This window comes from Myxine glutinosa, chromosome 2 (assembly GCF_964187855.1).
Source record: "Myxine glutinosa chromosome 2, kmMyxGlut1.1, whole genome shotgun sequence".
Lineage (NCBI taxonomy): Eukaryota > Metazoa > Chordata > Myxini > Myxiniformes > Myxinidae > Myxine > Myxine glutinosa.
Window position 1 is genome coordinate 257,281,702 of NC_136262.1, and position 24,030 is coordinate 257,305,731.

General features: G+C 44.0%; 1 protein-coding gene across 3 annotated transcripts in view; it reads left to right on the plus strand.

Annotated features, from left to right (window-relative positions):
- The window catches only part of LOC137420627 (disintegrin and metalloproteinase domain-containing protein 9-like), a 159,521-nt gene that overhangs the window by 127,135 nt on the left and 8,356 nt on the right, over positions 1-24,030 (plus strand). For all 3 annotated transcript variants that reach the window (XM_068105842.2, XM_068105845.2, XM_078772477.1), the window contains 4 exons: positions 886-976; positions 1,126-1,159; positions 6,415-6,473; positions 21,810-21,873. In XM_068105842.2, coding sequence (XP_067961943.2) covers positions 886-976; positions 1,126-1,159; positions 6,415-6,473; positions 21,810-21,873 — 248 coding nt within the window. The remainder of the gene's footprint in view (positions 1-885; positions 977-1,125; positions 1,160-6,414; positions 6,474-21,809; positions 21,874-24,030) is intronic.

Sequence of the window (24,030 nt, forward strand, 5' to 3'; positions counted from 1 at the left end):
AACAGCTTGAAGGCAATCCCCCACACTACCTATATGTGCCATATAATACACTATGTGGTTTACCATTGCTGCAGATAATTTCCTACCGGATTAAAAATTATTCTTTTCCATTTCTCAAACCCTCTCCCAACCACCTCAACGCGCCTCCTGCTTTTGTCAACCGAGATCGGATTGAAGGAGGGAGAAAAGTATTTTCCTCAAAGTGGATAAAACACAGAAGGAAGAAAGGAGCAGAAGAGGGGAAGATGACATGAATGGAGAAGGGAATGAAGGTGGATCAAAAATTCTGCTTATTTAACAAGAAGTCTCTTTGAGCCATAAGCATTGTGTTATATGACTTCTTCTTCTTCTTCATTTGCATGCAGCACAATGCTGCGGGCTAGCATCATTGGCTGATGGTGTGGCTGTGCTGCTGATGCAATTCCCTCTGCTGGTTAGGGCAGGAATTTGTAATTTCATTATGGTGCCGGTTATAGCTCGGACACCATGGGATCTTTAACATCCCCACTATCTAAGGGACTGTGTGTACCTCTAGGCAACCCTGTCAGCCATGTTTGATGACTGATGTCGGGGGGGAAATATCTTTGTTAAAAAAGTCTCAGGACTGTTAAGTTTCCTCATTTTTATAATATTGAGGTAGATCAGATCCAAATGATGATACGGAATGGAAAATTGTCCAGGCTGGAATGATCCCTCAACAAATGTGAAAAAGTTTAATGAATGTTGATGAGGCCGTCAGGTAAATTTACAAATTCAAGTTTTGCTCCTTCTTGTAATGTGAATGAAGTAACTTTGTGGATAGCGTTGATATTTGACATTTAGTAAATTTACCTTGATTGGCTTACTATATCCACCTTTTCATCTTTTCAAATTCAATTTTTACAGATGATTCCAAAAACAATATGTTATTTCTACTGTTTCTCTTGATTCCTGGTGGCGGAGGCCTCGGTTGGTGGTGGAAGAAACGTTCTAAATGGTAAGAGTTTAACGGAGCATGAAGCTACGGCCTGTTGAAATAATTCCTTGTCACAGCAGAAAAAGGACGTGAAAAGTTGTAATTATAGGAATTGTATTTCGGTGAAAAATTAAACGTTAATAAAAAAATGTTTACATTTTATTTTGCAGCCCTCATAAATCATCACAACAGCCACATAATCAGGTAAGCACGTATTAATCAGCTTGGCCTAGGTGGAGGATCTTTACTTTCTTTTTCCTGTCTTTGTTACCTTAAATGAGTGAATATTTGCATGTGGAGCTGTGTATTGATTATGTGAGTAGAGGATGGCTGGATGTCTGACCAATGTATACGGAGTACATCCTCGGGATAGGTGTTGTGGGGATTGGGTGTCATGTACGAATACAAATCATTTTAACTTGAAATCACCTGCACTTTAAATCATTTTTTGTCATTTTTCCTCAATTTATTTTTTCCTATTTTCAACTATTTATTTGCAACAATTGTCTGGTTGTTTTTTTTTTTGACGAAGACGAGGGACATTAAAATGAGCTCTGTTTGACCGACCGACCAATCATCTGTCCATGTTCTTTTGTGTACGTGATATTAAAAAAACCGTTGAACATTTTGCAGATATCTATTCCTCATGGCATTATCTCAACCTGATTAGATTGCTGCTGTGATTTGTTGAATTATGTTGCCATGGAAACCTTCTTAATAACTTGGCTTGTGTATGTGATATTGTTACGTTTGCGGGGGTAGATGATGGAATCCCAAAGTAAAGATAGGATTGTATAGTTATAGCATGGACCGTGAACGCATCGGAGAAATCTCGATGTATTTAAGTAGGGAAACTGTAGCTCAAGATTGTTTGTGTCTTCACATGAGGGGTGAAGCTGTGCTAACTAGGTAGGGATTAAGGTTAGTTTTCCCCAGTATGTGATATTCCCTCTGTGTAGATGTAAAAAGTCGGGAAAGATCAATCAGGCCGGCCATGAAAACCTCCATTTAAACAACAACAACAACCGCCAACAAAGGCCAAGCAAACAGGTTCCCGAACTAAGCCCAGCCTACAGGACCTAATAAGGGAAAAGGCCACGACCCCAGAGTGGTATGAAGGGCGTGGAAAAGAAGGCTGTGAGGCCAAGCCCCGAGCTTTGGAATTGGTCGGGGTGACGTGAGAGCAAGATGCTTTGAGAGGGAGTGATAGGAAGAAGAGCGCCTCTCTCCTGGGTGGCTCAGTTGGTTCTTGCTCGGTGGTGTGTGCGCTTATGAGGAGAGCTTTTGGAGCTTTTGTGGGAACTTTGGCAAAGTCAGAGGAGAAGTGTTGTTGGTCTGTGGTGCTCTTCGGGAGAGCGGGGGACTGCGTTGTGCTTTCTGGCCAGAAATTGAGAGGAGGACGTTTTTGGCTGCCGCTTCACGGCTCGGTGCGCTCGCATGATTGTCCGGCGCCATTTTGGGACGCTTCGACACGCGGTCCTTTCGTCGTCTGACCTCACCAGTTTCAACAGCCGCCTAGCTCCTCAAAGTCCTCGTTGAGGCCAAAGCTGAGTGCCGGCAAAAAGGGGGGATTTTCTTTTAATTTACCTTTCCCTTTGTGTATGTATTTGAGTCTGCATGTGAGGTACCTCACTTAGAATTTTAGTTTTTACCTCAACATTTATTTTGACATTTTCGTCTTGGATTTATTTTCATTAAATTACTTGTTGAATTTATTGTCGCGTTTATTCGTTGTGGTTTTGGCATAAACCCATGTGCTTTTGTCAGGTATACGCTTTGTTTCCTTCAATCCACGCGCGACAAAATAACCGCTATATATTCGGCTGGTCGAATATATCACGGTAATTTTTTTAACTGTTTGGTTTTAAAACTCGGGGTTAAAACTGTTCGGCTATCTGTCACCGGTGATCTCAATCGCCAGCGACACGACAATATTTAAAAAAACGTTGAAGATTTAGCTTTGATATTGCAGATATCTATTTGTCATACCACCCAAACGGCGGGGGGACCTGGGGACCTCGAGGTAGCCGGGAGCTCCTTGTTGAAACTTTAACCATTTGTAAGCGTAAACTAATTTCAATTAAAATATAATTGAATCAGTACTTATTTATTTATATGCCTTGGAGTGATTTGAAAGCATGGCAGGCAGGATGGTCTGGAGGTACGCAGACTTGCCTGGATACTGTTTATCCTGGGTTTGAATCCCGACCGAACCATGAACACTTGGGCCAAGCTTCCCCCAGCCAATCCCACACTCATGTGCTAATAATTGTGGCCATTAAAAGAAGTTATTTTAAGAAGTAAAAGAAGTTAGAAGTTAGAAGTTAGAAGTAAAAGAAGTTAAAGAAGAAGTTATTTAAAAGCTTGAAAGTTCATTAAAAGTTTAATGTGTCTGCCTTTTTGTTCAATAACTCATCTCACATGTTATGTAAAACCAGAAAGGGCATTTTGTGGCATTTCCTGAGAAATGCACTGAACACATTAACATTAACACAACCCCAAGTTATTCAATTGGAGGAGTATTGTAATCTACTCTGTCTGTGCATCCGTCCGTCACGCTATCTCCTGAACGGTTGGGCAGCAATTCGCCAAACTTGGTAGTTATGATTACCATATGGGAAGAAGGTGTGAGAGCATTATCGTTTTGGCCCCGCCTCCAAGATCGAAATCAAAAGGTCAAATAACAAAAAATTCAATTACGGGCACATTTGTTAATGAAACTTTGTTTATGCAATCAGCATTGGGGGACGCATGAAATATGTAACGATCTTTTGGATTTGACCCCAAGTTCATGCCCCAGAGGTGGGGTCATGGGATCACAGGGGTCAAAACTGGAAAATATTTTAATTCAAAACGTGATGCTGGGTCATTCCTGGTGAAACTTTTTGCCATCTTTCAACTTTGCTTTATTGCTTGAAGCGTGGGGATTTGTGATGGCGCGTCATCAACTTCGCTCTGCTTCTTGTTTTGAAGGTGACCTTGCCACGTACACATGGCAAACCACTTTATACTTCAAAATCATGGCTGTGTCAACCTAGCTTGGAAAAATATTGTACTCAACTTCAAACTCCTCTTCCTCTCCTCCTCCCTCTCCACCCCTTCGACGTGTGTAGCTTAATACAAAACAGTTTAAATTTAAAAGGAAATAAAGTGAAGTGAAGTTCACATCTTGCCACAGACCCCATAGCTTTAGACCTTTTAGTCTACATAAGTAGTGATTACAAAAGGGTTTACAGACTGCAACAGGTATTTTGTGGACAAATGTTGTAGGCCAAGGGGGTTGGTCAGTACCATACAGATGGAGTGAGGCTCATTGTGATTTTTAGCAAGATATATGTCCCTAGATATGAAAAAAAAGTGATAGCAGTGTATAACTCTCGGCCATCTCTGTGTTATCACCCGAAATATTATTATACGCCCGCTTCGCTTCGCCAAAAAATGTGATATTTGCTAAAATTGGAATAAATATATGTTTTTAAGGACCACAGAGTGCCAATAATTTGCATACTGGATGCCAACTAATATAGTAATAGAAAATAGAACATTTGTGGGGGTTATTTATCAAAATATTGATATAATGACAAAAAATATGTTAAATTTAGTGAAAAAGTGGTCGAAATCGCTTCGAGTTCAGAATTCACATTGTACATTTTTGTCAATATTTCAAAAACGAAAACTCCCAGAGTAACATTTGACCCCTCAAAATCTTCGCAAGGAACCACTGCATTGGAATATATCATTACTTTGTAATATGGTGGTTGTTTGGGGCACATATTTTGGCAAAGTTCAAAATATGTTCAACCATACCACCTAATTTTGATATTTTGGAACGAAACATAGCTTTTGAACATTTTAGGTTTATTCGTCTACTACTTTTGGTATCTCAGTGTAATTTTTGGTATTAGCTAGTATCCTAAAGTAGGTTTGTAACATCAGCTACATTATATTTCACAATGCATGCAAACTTGCTCCACACTCTAGGTTTATCATGATCTCTCGAACAAATACGCCTTGTTATTATACAGTATTATTACCAATCAATTTTTAAGGGGTATGGTTGAACATATTTTGAACTTTGCCAAAATATGTGCCCCAAACAACCACCATATTACAAAGTAATGATATATTCCAATGCAGTGGTTCCTTGCGAAGATTTTGAGGGGTCAAATGTTACTCTGGGAGTTTTCATTTTTGAAATATTGACAAAAATGTATAATGTGAATTCTGAACTCGAAGCGATTTCGACCACTTTTTCACTAAATTTAACATATTTTTTGTCATTATATCAATATTTTGATAAATAACCCCCACAAATGTTCTATTTTCTATTACTATATTAGTTGGCATCCAGTATGCAAATTATTGGCACTCTGTGGTCCTTAAAAACATATTTATTCCAATTTTAGCAAATATCACATTTTTTGGCGAAGCGAAGCAGGCGTATAATAATATTTCGGGTGATAACACAGAGATGGCCGAGAGTTATACACTGCTATCACTTTTTTTCCATATCTAGGGACATATATCTTGCTAAAAATCACAATGAGCCTCACTCCATCTGTATGGTACCGACCGGTCAATTTGGGGGGTCTGGCTCATAGCCTATTGGGAGCATCAGAAAAAGAGTGAACTTATAATAACACTTGATGCTTAAAGGTGTGTGTGTGTGTGTGTGTGTGTGTGTGTGTGTGTGTGTGTGTGTGTTTCTTTTGGTGAGGCTTCTCCCGCTGATTTGTCATTATCTTTTGGTGGAAAATCCACTATACTGTTTCTCATATATTTATATGTTTATTCTTTGTTGATGTGATTTTAATGTGTTTGTTAAACTACATTTATATGATATTTTATGTTTGTTCAACTACATTTCAAAGTATGAAAACGACAAAGAATATAATTAATTGTACAGTAACAGCTAGATGTTACAAGTTAAAAGAAACTAAAGAATTAATTACATGTAAAACCTCAAATATAGTTTACCTATTGACCTGTAGCAAATGTGCGATGCAATATGTTGGTGCATCGATGGGTTGACTGACTGCCTGGACACAACTGAGGTTGTGGATCTACTGATGTACCATCTATTGATGTGGATCCATGATCGAGGTTGTGGATCTACTGATGTACCATCTACTGATGTGGATCCATGATCGAGGTTGTGGATCCGCCGTTTGGAGAGGACCTGGGCTGAAAGGATCGAAACCTCGAGGAAGAACGGTGCCCAGCTGATGATCCATGCAGTCGGGAAACTAGTCAATTGCTTACGGGTTAAGGTTCTTGCTTTAGGTGGAAAAACTATGTTTGAGGTTTACAATGATACTGTACAATTAATTAAGTGTGTGTGTGTGTGTGTGTGTGTGTGTGTGTGTGTGTGTGTTAGCTCAAAAAAATCCAGCTCACATTCCTTATTCAGTGTATTTGTATAATTTGTTGTTTACATGTCCATCTATATTTGTTTTTAGGAAATCCATGTGGCACATATTGAACCTTTTCCTGGTGTAGCGCCAAGTGCTCCAGCAAGGTAATTGTTGTACACCGCTCCTTTCCTGTCCCATCTTCAGACGCTGCATGACGTCATCGCCGGGCACCGAAGGGGGCCCGGCAATGACGCGCGCTGAAAGGGTTTTCAGTTTTCATTCCGGTTTCTTGTTTTCTTACTTTCTTATTTGTTTGTCCGGGTGATATCTCAGCCATCCTTTGAGCTAGGAAGCTGAAATTTCGGCACAATAGTGAGCAAGTGCTTTGACCAAAACGGTATTTTTTATTTTTGTTATACAAGATCGAGGCTCGTGTAAGAGCTAACATTAATCACAAAAAGACAAACTGACACATAAAACATATGATAAAGGGAGCGGGAGACAAGATGGGGAGAAAGAGGGAAGCACACAAGTACAACATTTGAGAGCAGGGACATCGGGAGATCTGTGGGAGGCAGAGGGCTTGGGGGGAGGAGGCGTGGGAAAGGGGGCGGGAGGGTGGGTGTGGAGAGGTATAAAACACATGGACACTGCTAGGACTTCCAGGAAAGAAGTAGGAATTTCAAAAAAGTGGATCTTGGGTGAATTAACAGGGGTAGAAAAGATCAATGTTTTGGATATAATAAAAAAAATAACCACCTTTAGAGGCCATTTTTCCCCGCAAAGCGGGGGTTGGCCTTTTCGGGCACCGTGGTTGTTGTTGTTTTTTTTTTGGTCCCCTTTTTGAAGCAATGTTTTACGGCCGGATGCCCTTCCTGACGCCAACCCATTTTGCCGCCTTTAACGACAAACAGGGAATTACCAGTGAACTGGTACTCAATTAGCCGACCTCGGAAGGATGACAGGCTGAGTCAACCCCCCTGGCGTTAATTCAGCGATCGACCGGGATTCGAACCCAGGATCCTAGGATCCTAAGCCGGCACCCTAGCCGCTAGCCCAACACCAGGGTCAACACCAAGCCGCTAGCCCATTATGAATGTTTTGGATGGGGGAAGATAAGAGATGGTGGTGAACAGCTGTTTTAAAGAGCTGGAGGGAGGAGTGGGATTGAAGAGAGTGAGAAAGTTTGATCCAGAGGCGGGAGAAAAGAGGAATGAAAGAGTGAAGGTGAGCAGACAAAATTAATTAATTAATCGAAAGATTAATCAATTAATTGAATAGTTATTTAATTATTATAGATTAATTAAGTATTTATTTATTTCCTGTCTCTTCTGGGCATTATCTCGGGCACCTTTTGAGCTAGGAAGCTGATATTTGGACACGACAATGACCAAGTGATTTGGCTGTAAAGGCTATTTGTGATTTATTGATTAATCAATTAATTGACTAGTTATTCAATTATTTGATTAATGAGTTATTTAATTAATTTTTTTTAAGTTACAGATACGGATGAAACCGAGGTGGTTTAGGTATTCCATTAGCCAATTGATTAATTATTTAATTATTTTATGATTACTATTTATTTATTTTCATTATTAATCACTTATTTATTTTCTTTCTCACCTGGGCAATATCTCAGGTACCTTTTGAGCAAGGGAGTTGATATTTGGACATGACAGTGACCAAGGGATGTGGCTATAAAGGATATTTTTGATTTATTGATTAATCAATTAATTTATTAATTATTTATTGATTAATCAAGTAATCAATTAATTATTACATTTTTCGATTAATTAATTTAATTAATTTTCTAAACGTTACAGCTTCGGATGAAAAACTGGTGGTTTAGGTATGCTATTAGCCAATTGATTAATAAAATAATTATTATACAATTATTATTTATTTATTTTAATTATGCAATTAATCAATCAATTATTGTACACCTCTCCCTCCGAATACTCTCTCTATATGCTGCATGGCGGCATAGCCGGGCGCTGGAGGATATGTTATGTATTTATTTGACATGGGAGTACTTTGAATGGATCTGTACTTGTTATTATTCATTCTAATCACGAGAAAGGAAGTGATTATGAAGGGATCTGATATAGATGTTTAAGATACTGAAGCAAAGTGGTTTGAAATGAACAATATCCTGATGGTATATAAGAGGAGAGTTAGGACAGTTCTAAGACTTTAAGTCGGAGAGGGGTTAATGCATGAAATGGTCTCCTCGGAAAGGGGGTGGCAGCGAAGAGGGTCGATAGGTTAAAATGCGAATTAAATAGGAACCTGGATGCATTGGAGATAGAGTTTGGGATATTATTTGGGCCTGTACTCGCTGCACACTCACCACTGCCTGCACTCGCTGCACACTCACCACTGCCTGCACTCGCTGCACACTCACCACTGCCTGTACTCAATGTACACTCACCACTGACTGCACTCGGTGCACACCCACCACTTCCTGTACTCGCTGCACACTCGACACTGCCTGTACTCAATGTACACTCACCACTGCCTGCACTCACTGCACACTCACCACTGACTGCACTCGCTGCACACTCACCACTGCCTGTACTCAATGTACACTCACCACTGCCTGCACTCGCTGCACACTCACCACTGCCTGTACTCAATGTACACTCACCACTGCCTGCACTCACTGCACACTCACCACTGACTGCACTCGCTGCACACTCACCACTGCCTGTACTCAATGTACACTCACCACTGACTGCACTCGCAGCACACTCACCACTGCCTGTACTCAATGTACACTCACCACTGCCTGCAATCACTGCACACTCACCACTGCCTGCACTCGCTGCACACTCACCACTGCCTGTACTCAATGTACACTCACCACTGCCTGCACTCACTGCACACTCACCACTGACTGCACTCGCTGCACACTCACCACTGCCTGTACTCAATGTACACTCACCACTGACTGCACTCGCAGCACACTCACCACTGCCTGTACTCAATGTACACTCACCACTGCCTGCACACTCACCACTGACTGCACTCGCTGCACACTCACCACTGCCTGTACTCAATGTACACTCACCACTGCCTGCACTCGCTGCACACTCACCACTGCCTGTACTCAATGTACACTCACCACTGCCTGCACTCGCTGCACACTCACCACTGCCTGTACTCAATGTACACTCACCACTGCCTGCACTCACTGCACACTCACCACTGACTGCACTCGCTGTACACTCACCACTGCCTGTACTCAATGTACACTCACCACTGACTGCACTCGCTGCACACTCACCACTGCCTGTACTCAATGTACACTCACCACTGCCTGCACTCGCTGCACACTCACCACTGCCTGAACTCACTGCACACTCACCACTGCCTGCACTCACTGCACACTCACCACTGCCTGTACTCAATGTACACTCACCACTGACTGCACTCGCTGCACTCTCACCACTGCCTGTACTCAATGTACACTCACCACTGCCTGCACTCACTGCACTCTAACCACTGCCTGCACTCACTGCACTCCAACCACTGCCTGCACTCACTGTACACTCACCACTGCCTGCACTCACGGTACACTTACCACTGCCTGCACTCACTGTACACTCACCACTGCCTGCACTCACTGTACACTCCCCACTGCCTGCACTCACTGTACACTCACCACTGCCTGTACGTGCTGCACCATCACCAATGACTGAACTCACTACACCCACACTATTGCCAATCTCCTCCGCGCCCTCCTCACTCCTCAACCGTAACTAGGTATTCTCTACAAATTTCTCACATTCTGCTACTTGCTGCAATTTATCTATCCCTCCTTTCAACCTCCAAATTACGATCCTCATGTGGGAAATTTCCTCACACTTCATATAACATTGACTAACCTCTATTTCCGCTATCCCTGATGTGGCCCACCTGAAGCATTTATCACACCATTTGCAATCTTCTTCTTCCCTTTTCCTTACTTCCTCATTTCTTCTCTCCCTATGTACCACGTTTACAAACCATATTTCCAACTGACAACAGTTCGACTAGGAGCAACAAGCAAGTATAGCCTTTAGCCTGACACTTCCAAATCATACAAATCCAATTACCCAGGAATACAACAGGCATTTTAAGGCCATTTTCCCTGCTCGAGCGGGGGTTAGCCTTGCGGTCCACATGACAATCTTCTCCATTTTGCCCTATTTTCTGCATCTCTCCTTGTTAACCCCCTTGCCCGCATTTCTTCTTCCACCATCTTTAGCCAAGTCTTTCTCGGTCTTCCCCATCCTCTACTTCCTTCTACATTCATTTCCATCACTCTTCTCAACCAGTCACTTTCATCCTTCCTCAACACATGACCAAACCATCTCAACCTGTTTCTCTTCACAGCATCAATCACAGGCTCTATTCCCATCATCTTTCGCAATTCATCATTTGTCTTCCTCTCTCTCAACGATACTCCACACATCCACCGAACCATTCGCATTTCCACCCTTTCCAGCCTTCGTTGCTGCTCTACATTCATGACCCATGTCTCTCTCCCATAAATCATAACACTTCTCACACATGCAGCATACACCTTTCCGTTCAGCTTCAATGACACTCCCCTCCTCATCAGCACGCCACTCAGTTCCCGAAACCTCTTCCATGCACAACTCACCCGAGCAACCGTTGCCGAGTCTGATCCACCTTCTCCATTCAGCATGTCTCCGAGGTAGCAAAATGTTTTCACACCTTCCAGCTTCACGCCGTCTCCAAGATCCAACTCAACATTTCCTCCATCTGCAGCTCCCTCTGTGCACACCTTACATTTGAATGTAGCTGCCACACTGGTAAATGACCCTCTCAGACCACTACATTTTTGATGAACCCACTCAGCGCACATTGTACATTGAATGGAGTTCACTCCGACACCCTTCCTGCACTCAGCACACGGCCACTTCCCAGTTCTTTCCACCTCACCACATGCTTTACCACTTGCCATCACCTTCGTCTTTCCGATATTCACCTTCAGACCTTTTGTCTCCACACATTCCTTCCACTTGTTCATCTTTTCCTTCAGTCCATCCATACTTTCCACAATCAACACCAGATCATCTGCATACAACAACTCCCACAGTAAACCCTCCTTTACGGTCTGAGCCAGCACCTCCATCACAGCTACAAATATACACAAAGAATTAAGTTAAGCACCCCTACACAACGAATTAAGGTAAGCACCCCCTAATATATATTCTTTGTGTATATGTATACATTGGCATATATTCTAAGGTATGTGAGATCAAATAATGATTGGTATGACATTAGCAATTATCCATTGATGAAATTGAGTGATCAAAGTGAAAAAAAGTGATTGGTTGAGTCAGTGATCCGATCACGTGGGTCCTACACACGTTATTGACGCAAAGATCGCTAGAGGTCTTCTCAGAACAATGACTGTACGTTAGAAAACATAAACGTCATCCACACTGTCCGTGATGGACCTATAGCTCCATACTTAAATTGAGGTGAAAATATGCCTAAAATTCCCAAAAAATTTCACCTTAAATTATTCAGAATAAAATATTGAAAACGGCATGATTGTTATGTTTTTATGTGACCATAATATCACTTCTCCAGAAAATATAGCAATATCATGGGTATATTACACTGTTTTGACGACAACAAACTTGTAATGTGCGAGGTTGTAAAAAAACGGGGGGGGGGGTGCTTAACTTAATTCTTTGTGTATAGTAGTGGACTTAGTACCGACCACTGATGCACTCCCACCTTCACCTCAAACTCACCACTTTTCCCGTCCTTCGTCCTTACAGCTGTGCGCGCTCTTTTGTACATTGCCATCACGACTCTGATCAACCATTCCTCCACTGCTAACTTCCTCAATGCCCATGTCAATACTTCGCGTGGAACCCTATCGAATGCTTTCTCCAGATCAACAAACCCAAGAAACAACCTCTTCCTCTTCTCCATGTACTTCTCCTGCAACTGCCTCACAATAAAGAGCGCGTCTGTCGTTCCTCTTCCTGGCATAAATCCAAACTGCATTTCGTCGATCTTCACTTCCTTCCTTATCCTCCTCTCCAACACCCTTTCCAATACCTTCATTCCATGCTCCAATAAATAATAATTTAATAAATAACAATTACCCAGTAATGTGCAAAGAAAACAACTGTAACCTTAAATGATACCAAATACACAACACCTGGCACAACATGACAATGACAAATGTGAAAACAACATTAAACTACAACGGCATTCGGTCGAGAGCGTACCTCCGCCAGGCTGAACAGTTTACATTTTTATCCCACCGATAGGCCGGATCTGGATTCAAACCTGAACCAAAATCTAATCGCTTGTTCTTGTCACACATCCAACTTATCCACGTTTCATCTGAATCCGTCCATAACTTTTTGAGACATCGTGCTCTATATTGTTTTTGGCCTTATCACTCAATGGTGAAGATTCACTTAAAATATTCTCTGATCCACATCCGGATCCAGATCTTCACCAAACTCCAATCAATTGTCACACACACAACCTATTCACCAAATGTCATCCGAATCCATCCATAACTTCTCGAGATATCCTGCTCACAGACAAACAAACAGACAGGGGTGAGAACATAACCCTCCGTCTACTACCGAGGTAATCACTCGTCGTATTCTGTTATATGTACGGAGCTCTGAAATTTCCACCTGAACCCTCAACCTAAAGTCGAAAATCTTCTGCTGTTTGTAAATCGCCCATTCTTGCTGAACTTCTTGTCATGTGACATATTCAGTCCACTCCTGCCATCTGCTAGAGATGGCTGGTATAGCATGTATTTGCATGTCTGATGAAAGGAGCCGAGTCTCACATGCTTCCGAAGGGGGAACCAACTTTCAGAAGCATGGAGTCACATAAGAGCACACATTCCTAATGTTCTTTATATTTGTCTTTTTTCAATACATTGTAAATTATATATGTTGTCGCGTGACTCCCCCTCGGTTAAGACCGGGGAAATCACGAATGGCAATCGAGCGTTAATGAGGCGACGATCAATGGCGGACTTCACTCTATATGCGCGGGAGGAAGAAAGGAAAGAGGAAGAAGCGGGATTTACCTGACGGTCCGTGCGCAGTCTTCAACCTGCGAAAAGTAACTCACAAAAACCCGAATTATGGTACAAAAAGAAACGCGGTTTTATTGCCGGACCCCGATACAAAGAAACGCGCCGGTAAATAAATAATATTGCTAAATCGGCACGTCCCCATACCTCACTTCAAATACAGGAGAAATGGAAGGATAAATAAAGCAATCGTTGTGTTCTGTGTGGTGCGTCTTATCTTTATCTGGATGCAGCGTCCGTCAGGAATCGTCGAGCTTGAGCACCGTCGTCCAACGCAGGCCTACCCGTGCCCCCGTTCACCAGGCCTCGATGCATCCTTTTTTGCGCTCCACTCGGCCCACCGAGCCACCCGCTCACCCCGGTCTCGTCTGCTGGCATGCCACAGGCCCTCCGCGCGACTTGAACGGTCGCGTGCAACTCGCTTCTCCGGCCGTGCTCGGCTCTGTCCACGTGGAATCGCTCGCTTGTCCGGCACCAAGATGTGAGCCTCGATGGCCGAGGAATGCACAAAGGCAACATGAGAAGAAGGGAAGAGCGTCCAAATCGAACATCCGGCACAAAGGGATCGAGAAACCGAGAGAAAAATGTCCGTCTCCTTCACTTTTATCAGACGTTGTCTGACATCACTCGCGCTTCCCTTCCAATCAGCGCATCGCTTCTTCCTCGCCTTTCGCGCCTTCCTCACTGATTGGCCGAGCACTACGCGCCTTTGGTGTTACGTCATTGGCCGGTGGCCAATCAGTGTCTCACTTCCTTCACCTTCCTTCCACCAATCGCGGGGAAGCTTCTTGGAGTGGCTCTCGGCGTGCCTGTTCGATGTTTGCTTGCCATGCCGCCAAAGTGCGTGGTCGCTTCCTGGCTGTTCTTCCATAAGTTATTGTGACGGAGGGGGAATTTAATTAGTGTGGTGCTAATGGGCCTAACTACTGTCTATTAGTGCATTGCCATACGGGACACCAGAATGATAACTAGGTCTGACACACAGGGGAACTAGCATAATCCCTACTCTACCTATCACACGATCATCCTTGTATGATCACAGATATACACTTAATCCGAACAAACCGCCTAAACAAACTTATTACAGGCAAGGTTCCCTTTCATGACTGCCGGAGCATAATACCTATGCAGATCTACCAGGATCAATATATGCCCTACCCAAAATTCATAACAATATTTACATATAAATGGCAAAAATCTCTCTTTTTGGTTGTATGTGTTCTATGCACGGCCACATCTTTTAGGTTACAAACTCCAAACTCAGGGTACAAATACAACTTTGTGTGTGGGGGGGGGGGGGGGTAACATGGGCGATGTGGCCGTGACCTAAATGGGGATGTGGGGGCAGAGGGGGGGGGGGATTATCTATGTGTTAAGTGTTCCTCCCCAACCTCCTGGTGTCTCGGTATACCTCCGAACCCCGAGAGGAGCCACGGCAGAAAAATATATTATTTGGTGTCCGTAATCAACAGTGAAACCACACCAAGGATTATAAATGGCCAGATGTTGTATTAAAAATCACACATAATAATAAAGGTACAACCAATAGCAATCAAAGTGCACTCAATATCACTTAAGATAGTACCATCCTCGAAGGTAATATCACTCACTGCGCTCCCAGTGCATGAAAAGGAGCCCTCCTCAATGTCTCTATAACTTAAAGGTGATCCCGGCGATCAGGCGATGAGGTGAGTAATGGGGTGTAGGCAATGCGTGGACCGTCCTGTAGTTCAAACCCACAGCAAACTGGCGGCGAAAAAGGAAAGCCCAAAGGCGTGATCCAGACGTGCACCATCACCGTACAATCGGCAAACCGCAACGTAATCTTCAAACGCCGCTTTTGCACACACATCCCCGGCAAACGACCAGAGGGTGAGACAAGCTGACGCGGCAAAACCTTTGTCAGTGAACGACGCGCGAGGTTCAAAATGGCCGACGGCTCTTATGTGAGTCGAAGCGACCTGGCGGGGGATTCTTCGAAACCTCAACGCTTATACCTGACTACGCAGGTTTCTCAATCCTACAGCGATAACACCGATCGCACGAGATTCCTTTCAAGGACTCAAAGTTCACTCGCTACGGGGGCTGCAGGACGTGCGTCTTTCCACTGTTTCCTCACGCCTTCTTCTTCCTCCTCCCTCTGTCGTCGTCTTCCGGCTTCCTGTCTTTTCCATGGGCGCTTTTAACCTTTTAACCACAATAACCATTTCCCTTAAACAACAATAACCATAATACTTAGAACCAACAATAATAATAATAACAACAATAATAATAAGTTTCGAATCCATAACACTTCCCCCCTCAAGAAAGAAAGTTTGAACACAGCGAAAACTTTCTTTGCAGGCAAACTCTTTAAACCAACAAAAGTAAACTCACAACCCAAATCATCAATTCCCGTGAGCAACAATACTCAATGTTCCCCAAATCTAAAGAAACAAAACTTCGAACAACCCACAGAGATTTCCAAAGTCAATTCACTCTGGACAAAGCGTCAGCAACGACATTGTCCCTGCCCGTTACATGTTTCATTTCCCAGTTAGACTCCTGCCAAGCCAAACTCCATCTCATCACCCTCTGATTTTTACTTGTAGTTTCTTTTGAATGAAGGTTAAGGGGTCGTGATCAAAACCCAAAGTCAAGAAAATCTACAGTACTTTTCCCGGGAGGCCGAGCTGAAAGCCAGGTTCCAGGGTGGTTGGATGGTGAGGCCTGAAAGTATTCACTACATGGACGCCTTTAGGAACGTGGAGTTCACGGTTAGTCCGTGCAGGAAAGTTCACTACATGGACGCCTTTAGGAACGTAGAGTTCACGGTTAATCCGTGTAGGAAAGTTCACTACATGGACGCCTTTAGGAACGTGGCGTTCACGGTTAATCCGTGTAGGAATTTTTTGCTCGGCTGCTCCACAGCATTCAGTGCTTCAACTCTTCCTAACTTTCATCATAATCACGGTTGGACCGCTTGTCGCTGTAGTCTCGTGAATAGCGGTCTCCTTCTCGGCCACGACCCTGATAATCATTCCTTCGGGAGCTGCCGTAACTCTGGGAGCCTCCATAATAATATCGATTGCGGCCACCACCAAAACGACTACTCCGTTGTCCTCCTCTGTAGCCCCCTCGACACCTATGAAATGCCTTCTCTACTGTTATGGTCCGACCCTCCAACTGCTTGCCGTTCAGATCCTTTTCTGCATCTCTGGCATCCTTTGTTTTTTCAAATGTGACAAAGCCAAACCCTCTTGACTTTTGTGTCTCCCTGTCTTTTATCAGCCGCACTTCCAAAAGCAGGCCATTTTTGCTGAAGACAGAGGCCAGAACATCTTTCCTTGTTTTGAAGTTCAGTCCACCTACAAAGAGCTTGCCAACATTGCCTCCATCCCTGACTGGTGTAGTGTTACTTTCCCTACTAGGCTTTTTAACAAACATCGGGTTACCAGAAACTTGACCACCGGCCAAATCATTCCCGATAACAAAAGATACTCCCTCTACAGGAAGAGTGGCTTGTAAACCTACGGTGACCGGTCCTGACACCAAATCAGACTTCAAATGGATGACATGAAGTGGAGCTCTAACACAGCCACCAATCCCCTGTAAACCCAGTTGCCGTCTCCTCGGACAAGGGCAAAATGCCTTCAAGCATCAAAGATTGATGTGCTCCTGTGTCCCTCAATACCCGAACCGGTTTCTGGTTAGTCGAGTCTCCATCCAGTGACACCAAACCCTCTGAAATAAATGGTTGGTAACCCTTTTGAGGGCGATTTCTCACATTTGCCATGGCATTCGGAGTTGTACTAGTCGAACTCCGCTCCTGATTTCCCTTTTCCAGAGCATAACAGTGGGACATCAAGTGTCCAGGTTTATGGCAAAAAGTGCAAGTAGGCCCGGAGGAGAACCTCGTGGTCTGCCTCGAGCCCCCCGGAAGATGGGTCTGTCTTGGAACCGTAGTCTTCTGATTTCTAAAAGTTGTGGTATCAGAGTTGTCCTCATAGTCATCTCGAGGCCGCCCCCATGCCTTTTCGTTCCCCGCACCGGATGTACCATAGCTCCCCTGTTTAAGTCTAGGTGAGAAGTTAGGTTTGTGGAACCCCATCCTGTGTGTTAAGGCATAGTCATCTGCCATGGTTGCTGCCTCATACAACTTTGGTACTTTCCTTTCCTCCAGATGTACTTTAATGTCCTCGTGGACACACTGTTGGAATTCCTCCACCAGGATCAATTGTCGCAATAGTTCGAAGTCTTTCCCAATCCCTTTTGAATCACACCACCTATCAAACATGGTTTCTTTCATTCTGGCAAACTCCACATGGGTCTCACTCTCCCTCTTCCTGGCATTCTGGAATTTTTGCCGGTAAGCTTCAGGGACCAATTCATAGGCTTTAAGAATGTTTTTCTACACTATCTCATAATCTGCACATTGGTCAATCGGTAAAGCCGAATAAATATCTTGAGCTTTACCCACCAGAACACTTTGCACTAACATGGTCCAGGACTCCTCAGGCCATTTTATGAGTTGAGCCACTTTCTCAAAGTGTGAAAAAAAATTGGCTACCTCCTTTTCATTGAAGGGTGGAATCAGCCTCACATGTCTGCCAACATCCCAGGTGTTCTGACTAGGTGTCGAACCAGTCGGCATGGATGGTACCTCTCCCCGTTCTTTCATTAAATCCAGCTCCTTGAGTTTAATTTCCTGCTGAAGCGCCATTTCACGGTCGTTTAACTCCCTTTCGGCTTTTTTCTCCTCTGCTTTTTCTCTTCTAACCTTTCCTGGAGTCCTCGTTCCTGTGCTGCTCTTCTTTCTTCGAGTTCTCTTTCAACTCTCCTTTCCTCTGCTTTTTGCTCTTCTCTTCTTTCTTCGAGTTCCCTTTCAACTCTCCTTTCCTCTGCTTTTCTTTCCTCGAATTCTCTTGCAGCTCTCCTTTCCTCTGCTTTTAACCTTTCCTGGCTCTGCAATTGCATCTCCAATTTCCGGAGCTCCACATTTTCTTGTTCCTCCGGTAACCAATCCAAGGCTACCTCTGTCCATGTTCCTACTCCCACCAGAGATTGTATCACCACTGTCTGCATCTCTGCCTTCTTCATATTAGTTCGGACCTCCAAGCTAAAATGTTTGGCCACTATCAAGAGTTCCGATTTTAATAACGCTCGGAAATGTACCTCACTAGGGGTCGCTGCAAACTTCTCTGCGTCAAACTCCATGGTGACTATCAGTTAACACCTGTTAACCTTCACACAAGAAATGTTAAAAAACACCAAAAAAAAAAAAAAATGGAACAATTTGGGAATGTGGGAAAAAGTTCCAAATTTGGGAATTCTGGGAATGTTAGGGAATTCTTTCCCGGACGAAATTTAGGGATTTTTTTAAATCCCAGACAAAGACCCAATTTCGAGCCCACGAGTCAATTGGACGAGCCCCCAATTTCTGTTACGTGTTCCTCCCCGACCTCCTGGTCTCGGTATACCTCCGAACCCTGAGAGGAGCCACGGCAGAAAAATATATTATTCGGTGTCCGTAATCAACAGTGAAACCACACCAAGGATTATAAACGACCAGATGTTGTATTAAAAATCACACATAATAATAAAGGTACAACCAATAGCAATCAAAGTGCACTCAATATCTCTTAAGATGGTACCATCCTCTAAGGTAATATCACTCACTGCGTGCGCTCCCAGTGCATGAAAAGGAACCCTCATCAATGTCTCTATAACTTAAAGGTGATCCCGGCGATGAGGCGATGAGGTGAGTAATGGGGTGTAGGCAATGCGTGGACCGTCCTGTAGTTCAAACCCACAGCAAACTGGCGGCGAAAAAGGAAAGCCCAAAGGCGTGATCCAGACGTGCACCATCACCGTTCAATCGGCGAACCGCAACGTAATCTTCAAACGCCGCTTTTGCACACACATCCCCGGCAAACGACCGGAGGATGAGACAAGCTGACGTGGCAAAACCTTTGTCAGTGAACGACGCGCGAGGTTCAAAATGGCCGACGGCTCTTACGTGAGTCGAAGCGACCTGGCGGGGGATTCTTCGAAACCTCAACGCTTATACCTGACTACACAGGTTTCTCAATCCTACAGCGATAACACCGATCGCACGAGATTCCTTTCAAGGACTCAAAGTTCGCTCGCTACGGGGGCTGCAGGACGTGTGTCTTTCCACTGTTTCCTCACATCTTCTTCTTCCTCCTCCCTCTGTCGTCGTCTTCCGGCTTCCTGTCTCTTTTCCATGGGCGCTTTTAACCTTTTAACCACAATAACCATTTCCCTTAAACAACAATAACCATAATACTGAGAACCAACAATAATAATAATAACAACAATAATATTAAGTGCCGAATCCGTAACATATGTAAATGTATACCCTGCAGCACCACCGCAGAGCTTATTGCAATTTCCTTTTTTACCTGGGCAGCATTGAGGTCAAAGCACTCACTCTTTGCATGGGTAAATTTGTCCTCTTTCCTCCCCACCCCCTTCCAAAAATGGAGGGGCATGTCAAAGCTCCTCCCCCCCCAAAAAGTGTATATACTGTATAACTCTCCCCTCCATCTCCCCTCCCCTTCCCCCTGCCTCACCTTCTTACCCCCACCCTCCCCTTCCCCCTCCCCTCCCCTTGCCTTCGCCTCACTTCCCCTTCCCCCCTTTCCTTCATCGCCTCCTCGTCTCCTCCCCCCTTCAACCCCCACCCCTGGAAATGCCGGGTACTTCAGCAAGTAATTTTAAGTCTTTCAAAAAAAACAACTCGGCCTTTTTGAACAAGAGATGAGATTAACTGGAGAGACACAAAACAACACCATCATCTTCTGACATATTTCAGACTTGTGCTGTCTGATACCCCCTTGAGAAAAACCTAAAACCCATCTCTCATTCCTTCGCCTAAAATGCCACACCCTCTTCTTAAAGGGCTATATTAAGGCTCAGCCACATGTAATCTGCTTATTCCCTGATGAAGGTGAATGTGTGACCAAAATATCACACCTCAGCTTTATGAATAAACAAAGTTTGACAGTTGGTTATGGATCTGCCATATTTACAAAACAAGAAACACCCGCTCCCTGTGGGAGCAGCCATGGGTCGGGTTGGTGTGTTGGGGGGGTCATGTGTAGGTGCATGTGCGCACTATTCTATGTAGTTGAGTTCCATTTGTATTCAGTGCTATTCACCGAAATCATACATTTTCACACTCGCTTAGCCTACGATGCTTTAGACCACAGATTCTTAACCGCCAGTCTGGGGACCGCGCCGGTCCAAGAAAGGAAAGCTACTGGTCTGCGGAGTAATGCCAGACACACAACAATTATGGCCACTCATCTGCTAGCGACGCCTGACAAATCTATATATAATGGAGCAAGTGTATATTATATGTATCATCTACTCCAGGATTTTTTGAAAGGGGTCCAGAAATGAAGGGAATAGGGTGCATACTCACCTAGATGCTGAGAGCGTGAAGCCATCAAGACGTGCGATCCGGGGCCCACTCAAGGGGCCCGGAAGCTTTGAGATTTTAGTTGCTCTCAGGGACACTGGGCATCAGCTAACCACATTACATGTTGGGAGCGGTGGGAGGAATCTTTGTTTCGATTTAAAATATATTTTATTTGTCTTTTCATGTTTAATTTTTGACGTGATTGAGATGGAACCTGTGGCTTTGCTAACTTAAAGTGACATCATTTACTCAACAATCCTTTTGGAATTTACTCCGAAACAAAACATGTTTATTGTAGTATTTAAATTGTCGTATCTGAATTTATTCAGGATTTCCATGGATGGATTGTTCATGAATATTCACAGTACTAGAAGCTATGTAACAATCGGGAACAGTTCCCCTTCATACTGTGCGTTCGTGAATAAACGGCGAACAGTTCTAGTTGCCGTTTCCATGTATATATTTTGTACAAACAAGCGAAGAACCTGCTCCGAGCCACCGACCAAGCCGAAGGTTTGATCTGTTCTTAGGTGCCATGACGGCATATGGCATGGCAGTGCAAGGGGCAGTGTTTTTTGTTTTTACCGGCAATGAGGTCAGTCTTTTGGGACTTTGTCAGGTCCGTTTTTTGGGACTGCCACTGGTAACATGTAACCCAATGCTACCTGTCGCATGGTCGGGTTGTCGGCGACTAAACGACACCCCTCAATGGCTTTTATGTAGGGTGACTGTGACACCCTGCCAGGACTAAAAACAACACCTGACAAAGTGCGGAAGAGCTCCCGAAGGGATCAAGTAAGGAGATGGTTTCTCTTTAAAATCACCCACCGGATTGGACCGGTTTGAGTCATACCAAAGACTTTAAAAATGGTATGTGCTGCTTCCTTGCGCATAAGGATAGATGAAAGGCCTAATTCTATGAATACTGTATTGTTTGAGTTTGTTGTCAGCTCAATCTTGATCGTGTGTAAATTTCAGACCTCCACCACCTGCTGCTGTCATGCTCAAGCAAGTTTACAATCCCAATGCTGCATGGGAACAGGTTAGTCGTGAAGTATACCCAGCGTTTGTGTTGATGCAATTATTGCTCATAGGAATATCTGACTTTACACCTTAAGGTTGTAGTTACAGTGCCTTCAGAAAGTATTCACACCCCTTGACATTTTTCACATTTTGCTGTGTTACAGCCTGAATTTAAAATAGATTAAATTGAGACTTATTTGTCACTGATCTACACATAATACCTCATAATGTCAAAGTGAATTTTTTTTTTTGAGAATTTTTTACAAAATAATTAAAAATGAAAAGCTAAAATGTCTTGAGTCAATAGGTATTCAACCCCTTTGCTATGACACACCAAATTGAGCTCAGGTGCATCCAATTTCCTTTGGTCATCTTGGAGATGTCTCTACAACTTGATTAAAGTGCAGGTGTTGCCAATTCCATTGATTGGACATGATTTATAAAGAAACACACCTTTCTATATAAGGTCCTACATTTGTCAGTGCATGCCAGAGCAGAAACCCTACCATGCAGTCCAAGGAACTGTCTGTAGAAATCCGAGATATAATTGTGAGGAGGCATAGATCTGGGGAAGGGCATAAAATAATGTCTAGAGTGTTGAAAGCTCCCAAGAGCAGAGTGGGCACCATCATTAGGAAATGGAAAGAATATGGAACTATCCAGACTCTTCCTAAAGCTGGCCATCCGACCAAACTGAGCAACCGGGCAAGAATGTCCTTGGTCAGGGAGATAAACAGGAACCGATAACCACTCTGACAGAACTCCAGTGTTTCTTGGCTGAGATTTTTTTTTTTTGTATACAAGATCGAGGCTCGTGTAAGAGCTAACATTAATCACAAAAACAAACAAACGGACACACAAAACATACAATAAAGGGAGCGGGAGACAAGATGGGGAGAGAGAGGGAGGCACACAAGTACAACAGCAGAGAGCAGGGACATCGGGAGATCTGTGGAAGGGAGAGGGATTGGGGGTGGGGGGAAAGGGGAGGGTGGGAGGTAAAAACAAATGGACACTGCTAGGACTTCCAGGAAAGAAGTGGGTATTTCAAAAAGTGGATCTTGGGTGAATTAACGGGGGTAGAAAAGATCAAGGTTTTAGATGGGGGAAGATAAGAAATGGTGGTAAACAGCTGTTTTAAAGACCTGGAGGGAGGAGAGGGAGTGAAGAGAGTGTGGGAGGTTGTTCCAGAGGTGGGAGAAAAAAAGGAATGAAAGAGTGCAGGTGAGCAGAGAGTCTTTTGGCAGTTTCACCAGAAGAGCGCTGCTGGCAGATCTTGTGCGACCTGAAGGAATATTTGGGGGACAGAGTACAGACAGAGTTGGGGGAGCTAGGCCAGAGAGGAGTTGGTAGAAGACAGAAAGACCACCAACCTGCCTGCGGCGAGTGAGTGAAAGGCCCTCACAATCGGCTTCATCGCAGGAGATTCCAATGATTCTGAAAGCTTTGGTTTCAACAGACTGAAGCCAAGCTAGGTGTGAGGCAGGAGCACCAGCCCGGAGGGGAGAGCAGTATTTCATTGAGCTATGGATGAAAGCCTTGTATGTGATGTGGAGCTCAGGTGTGCCCAGTCGGCAACTGGCTTTGGAGGCCAGCTTGGAAATGTGGTTTTCCCAGGAAAGATCATGGCAGGTAGTGAGACCCAAAAGCTTGAGTGACAGAACTTCTTGGAGAGGATTGTTCAGGAAGTAGATGGGAGGGTTGTCCAGTCGGTCTTTTCGGAGAGACATAGTAAGATTGTGAGATTTGTCAGGATTGAAAGACATGTTCCACTTGTTTGATCAATCTGATTTTGTCCAGATCTGCAGAGAGTGAGGAGGCTGCAGACTGCCGATCTGAGGGATGAGAAATGGAGCAGCAGAGAGTGGAGTCATCAGTAAAGAGATAGAGAGAATTTTCCAGCGAGTCGGAGAGATCATTGATGAAGACCAGAAAAAGCCCAGGGCCCAGAACACTGCCTTGGCGAACTCCAGCCTGAACAGGAAGGGGAGATGAGAGAAATCCATTCAGGGCCACACGTTGACTACGACCAGAGCGGAAGTCCGCAAGCCATGCGTGGAGATTTCCATGGCTACTATAGGAGGTGAGTTTGGTGAGCAGGGCGGGGTGCCAGACCATATCGAAGGCACGTGATATGTCAAGGGAGACAGCTCTGATTTCCTATTAGGCATTGAGG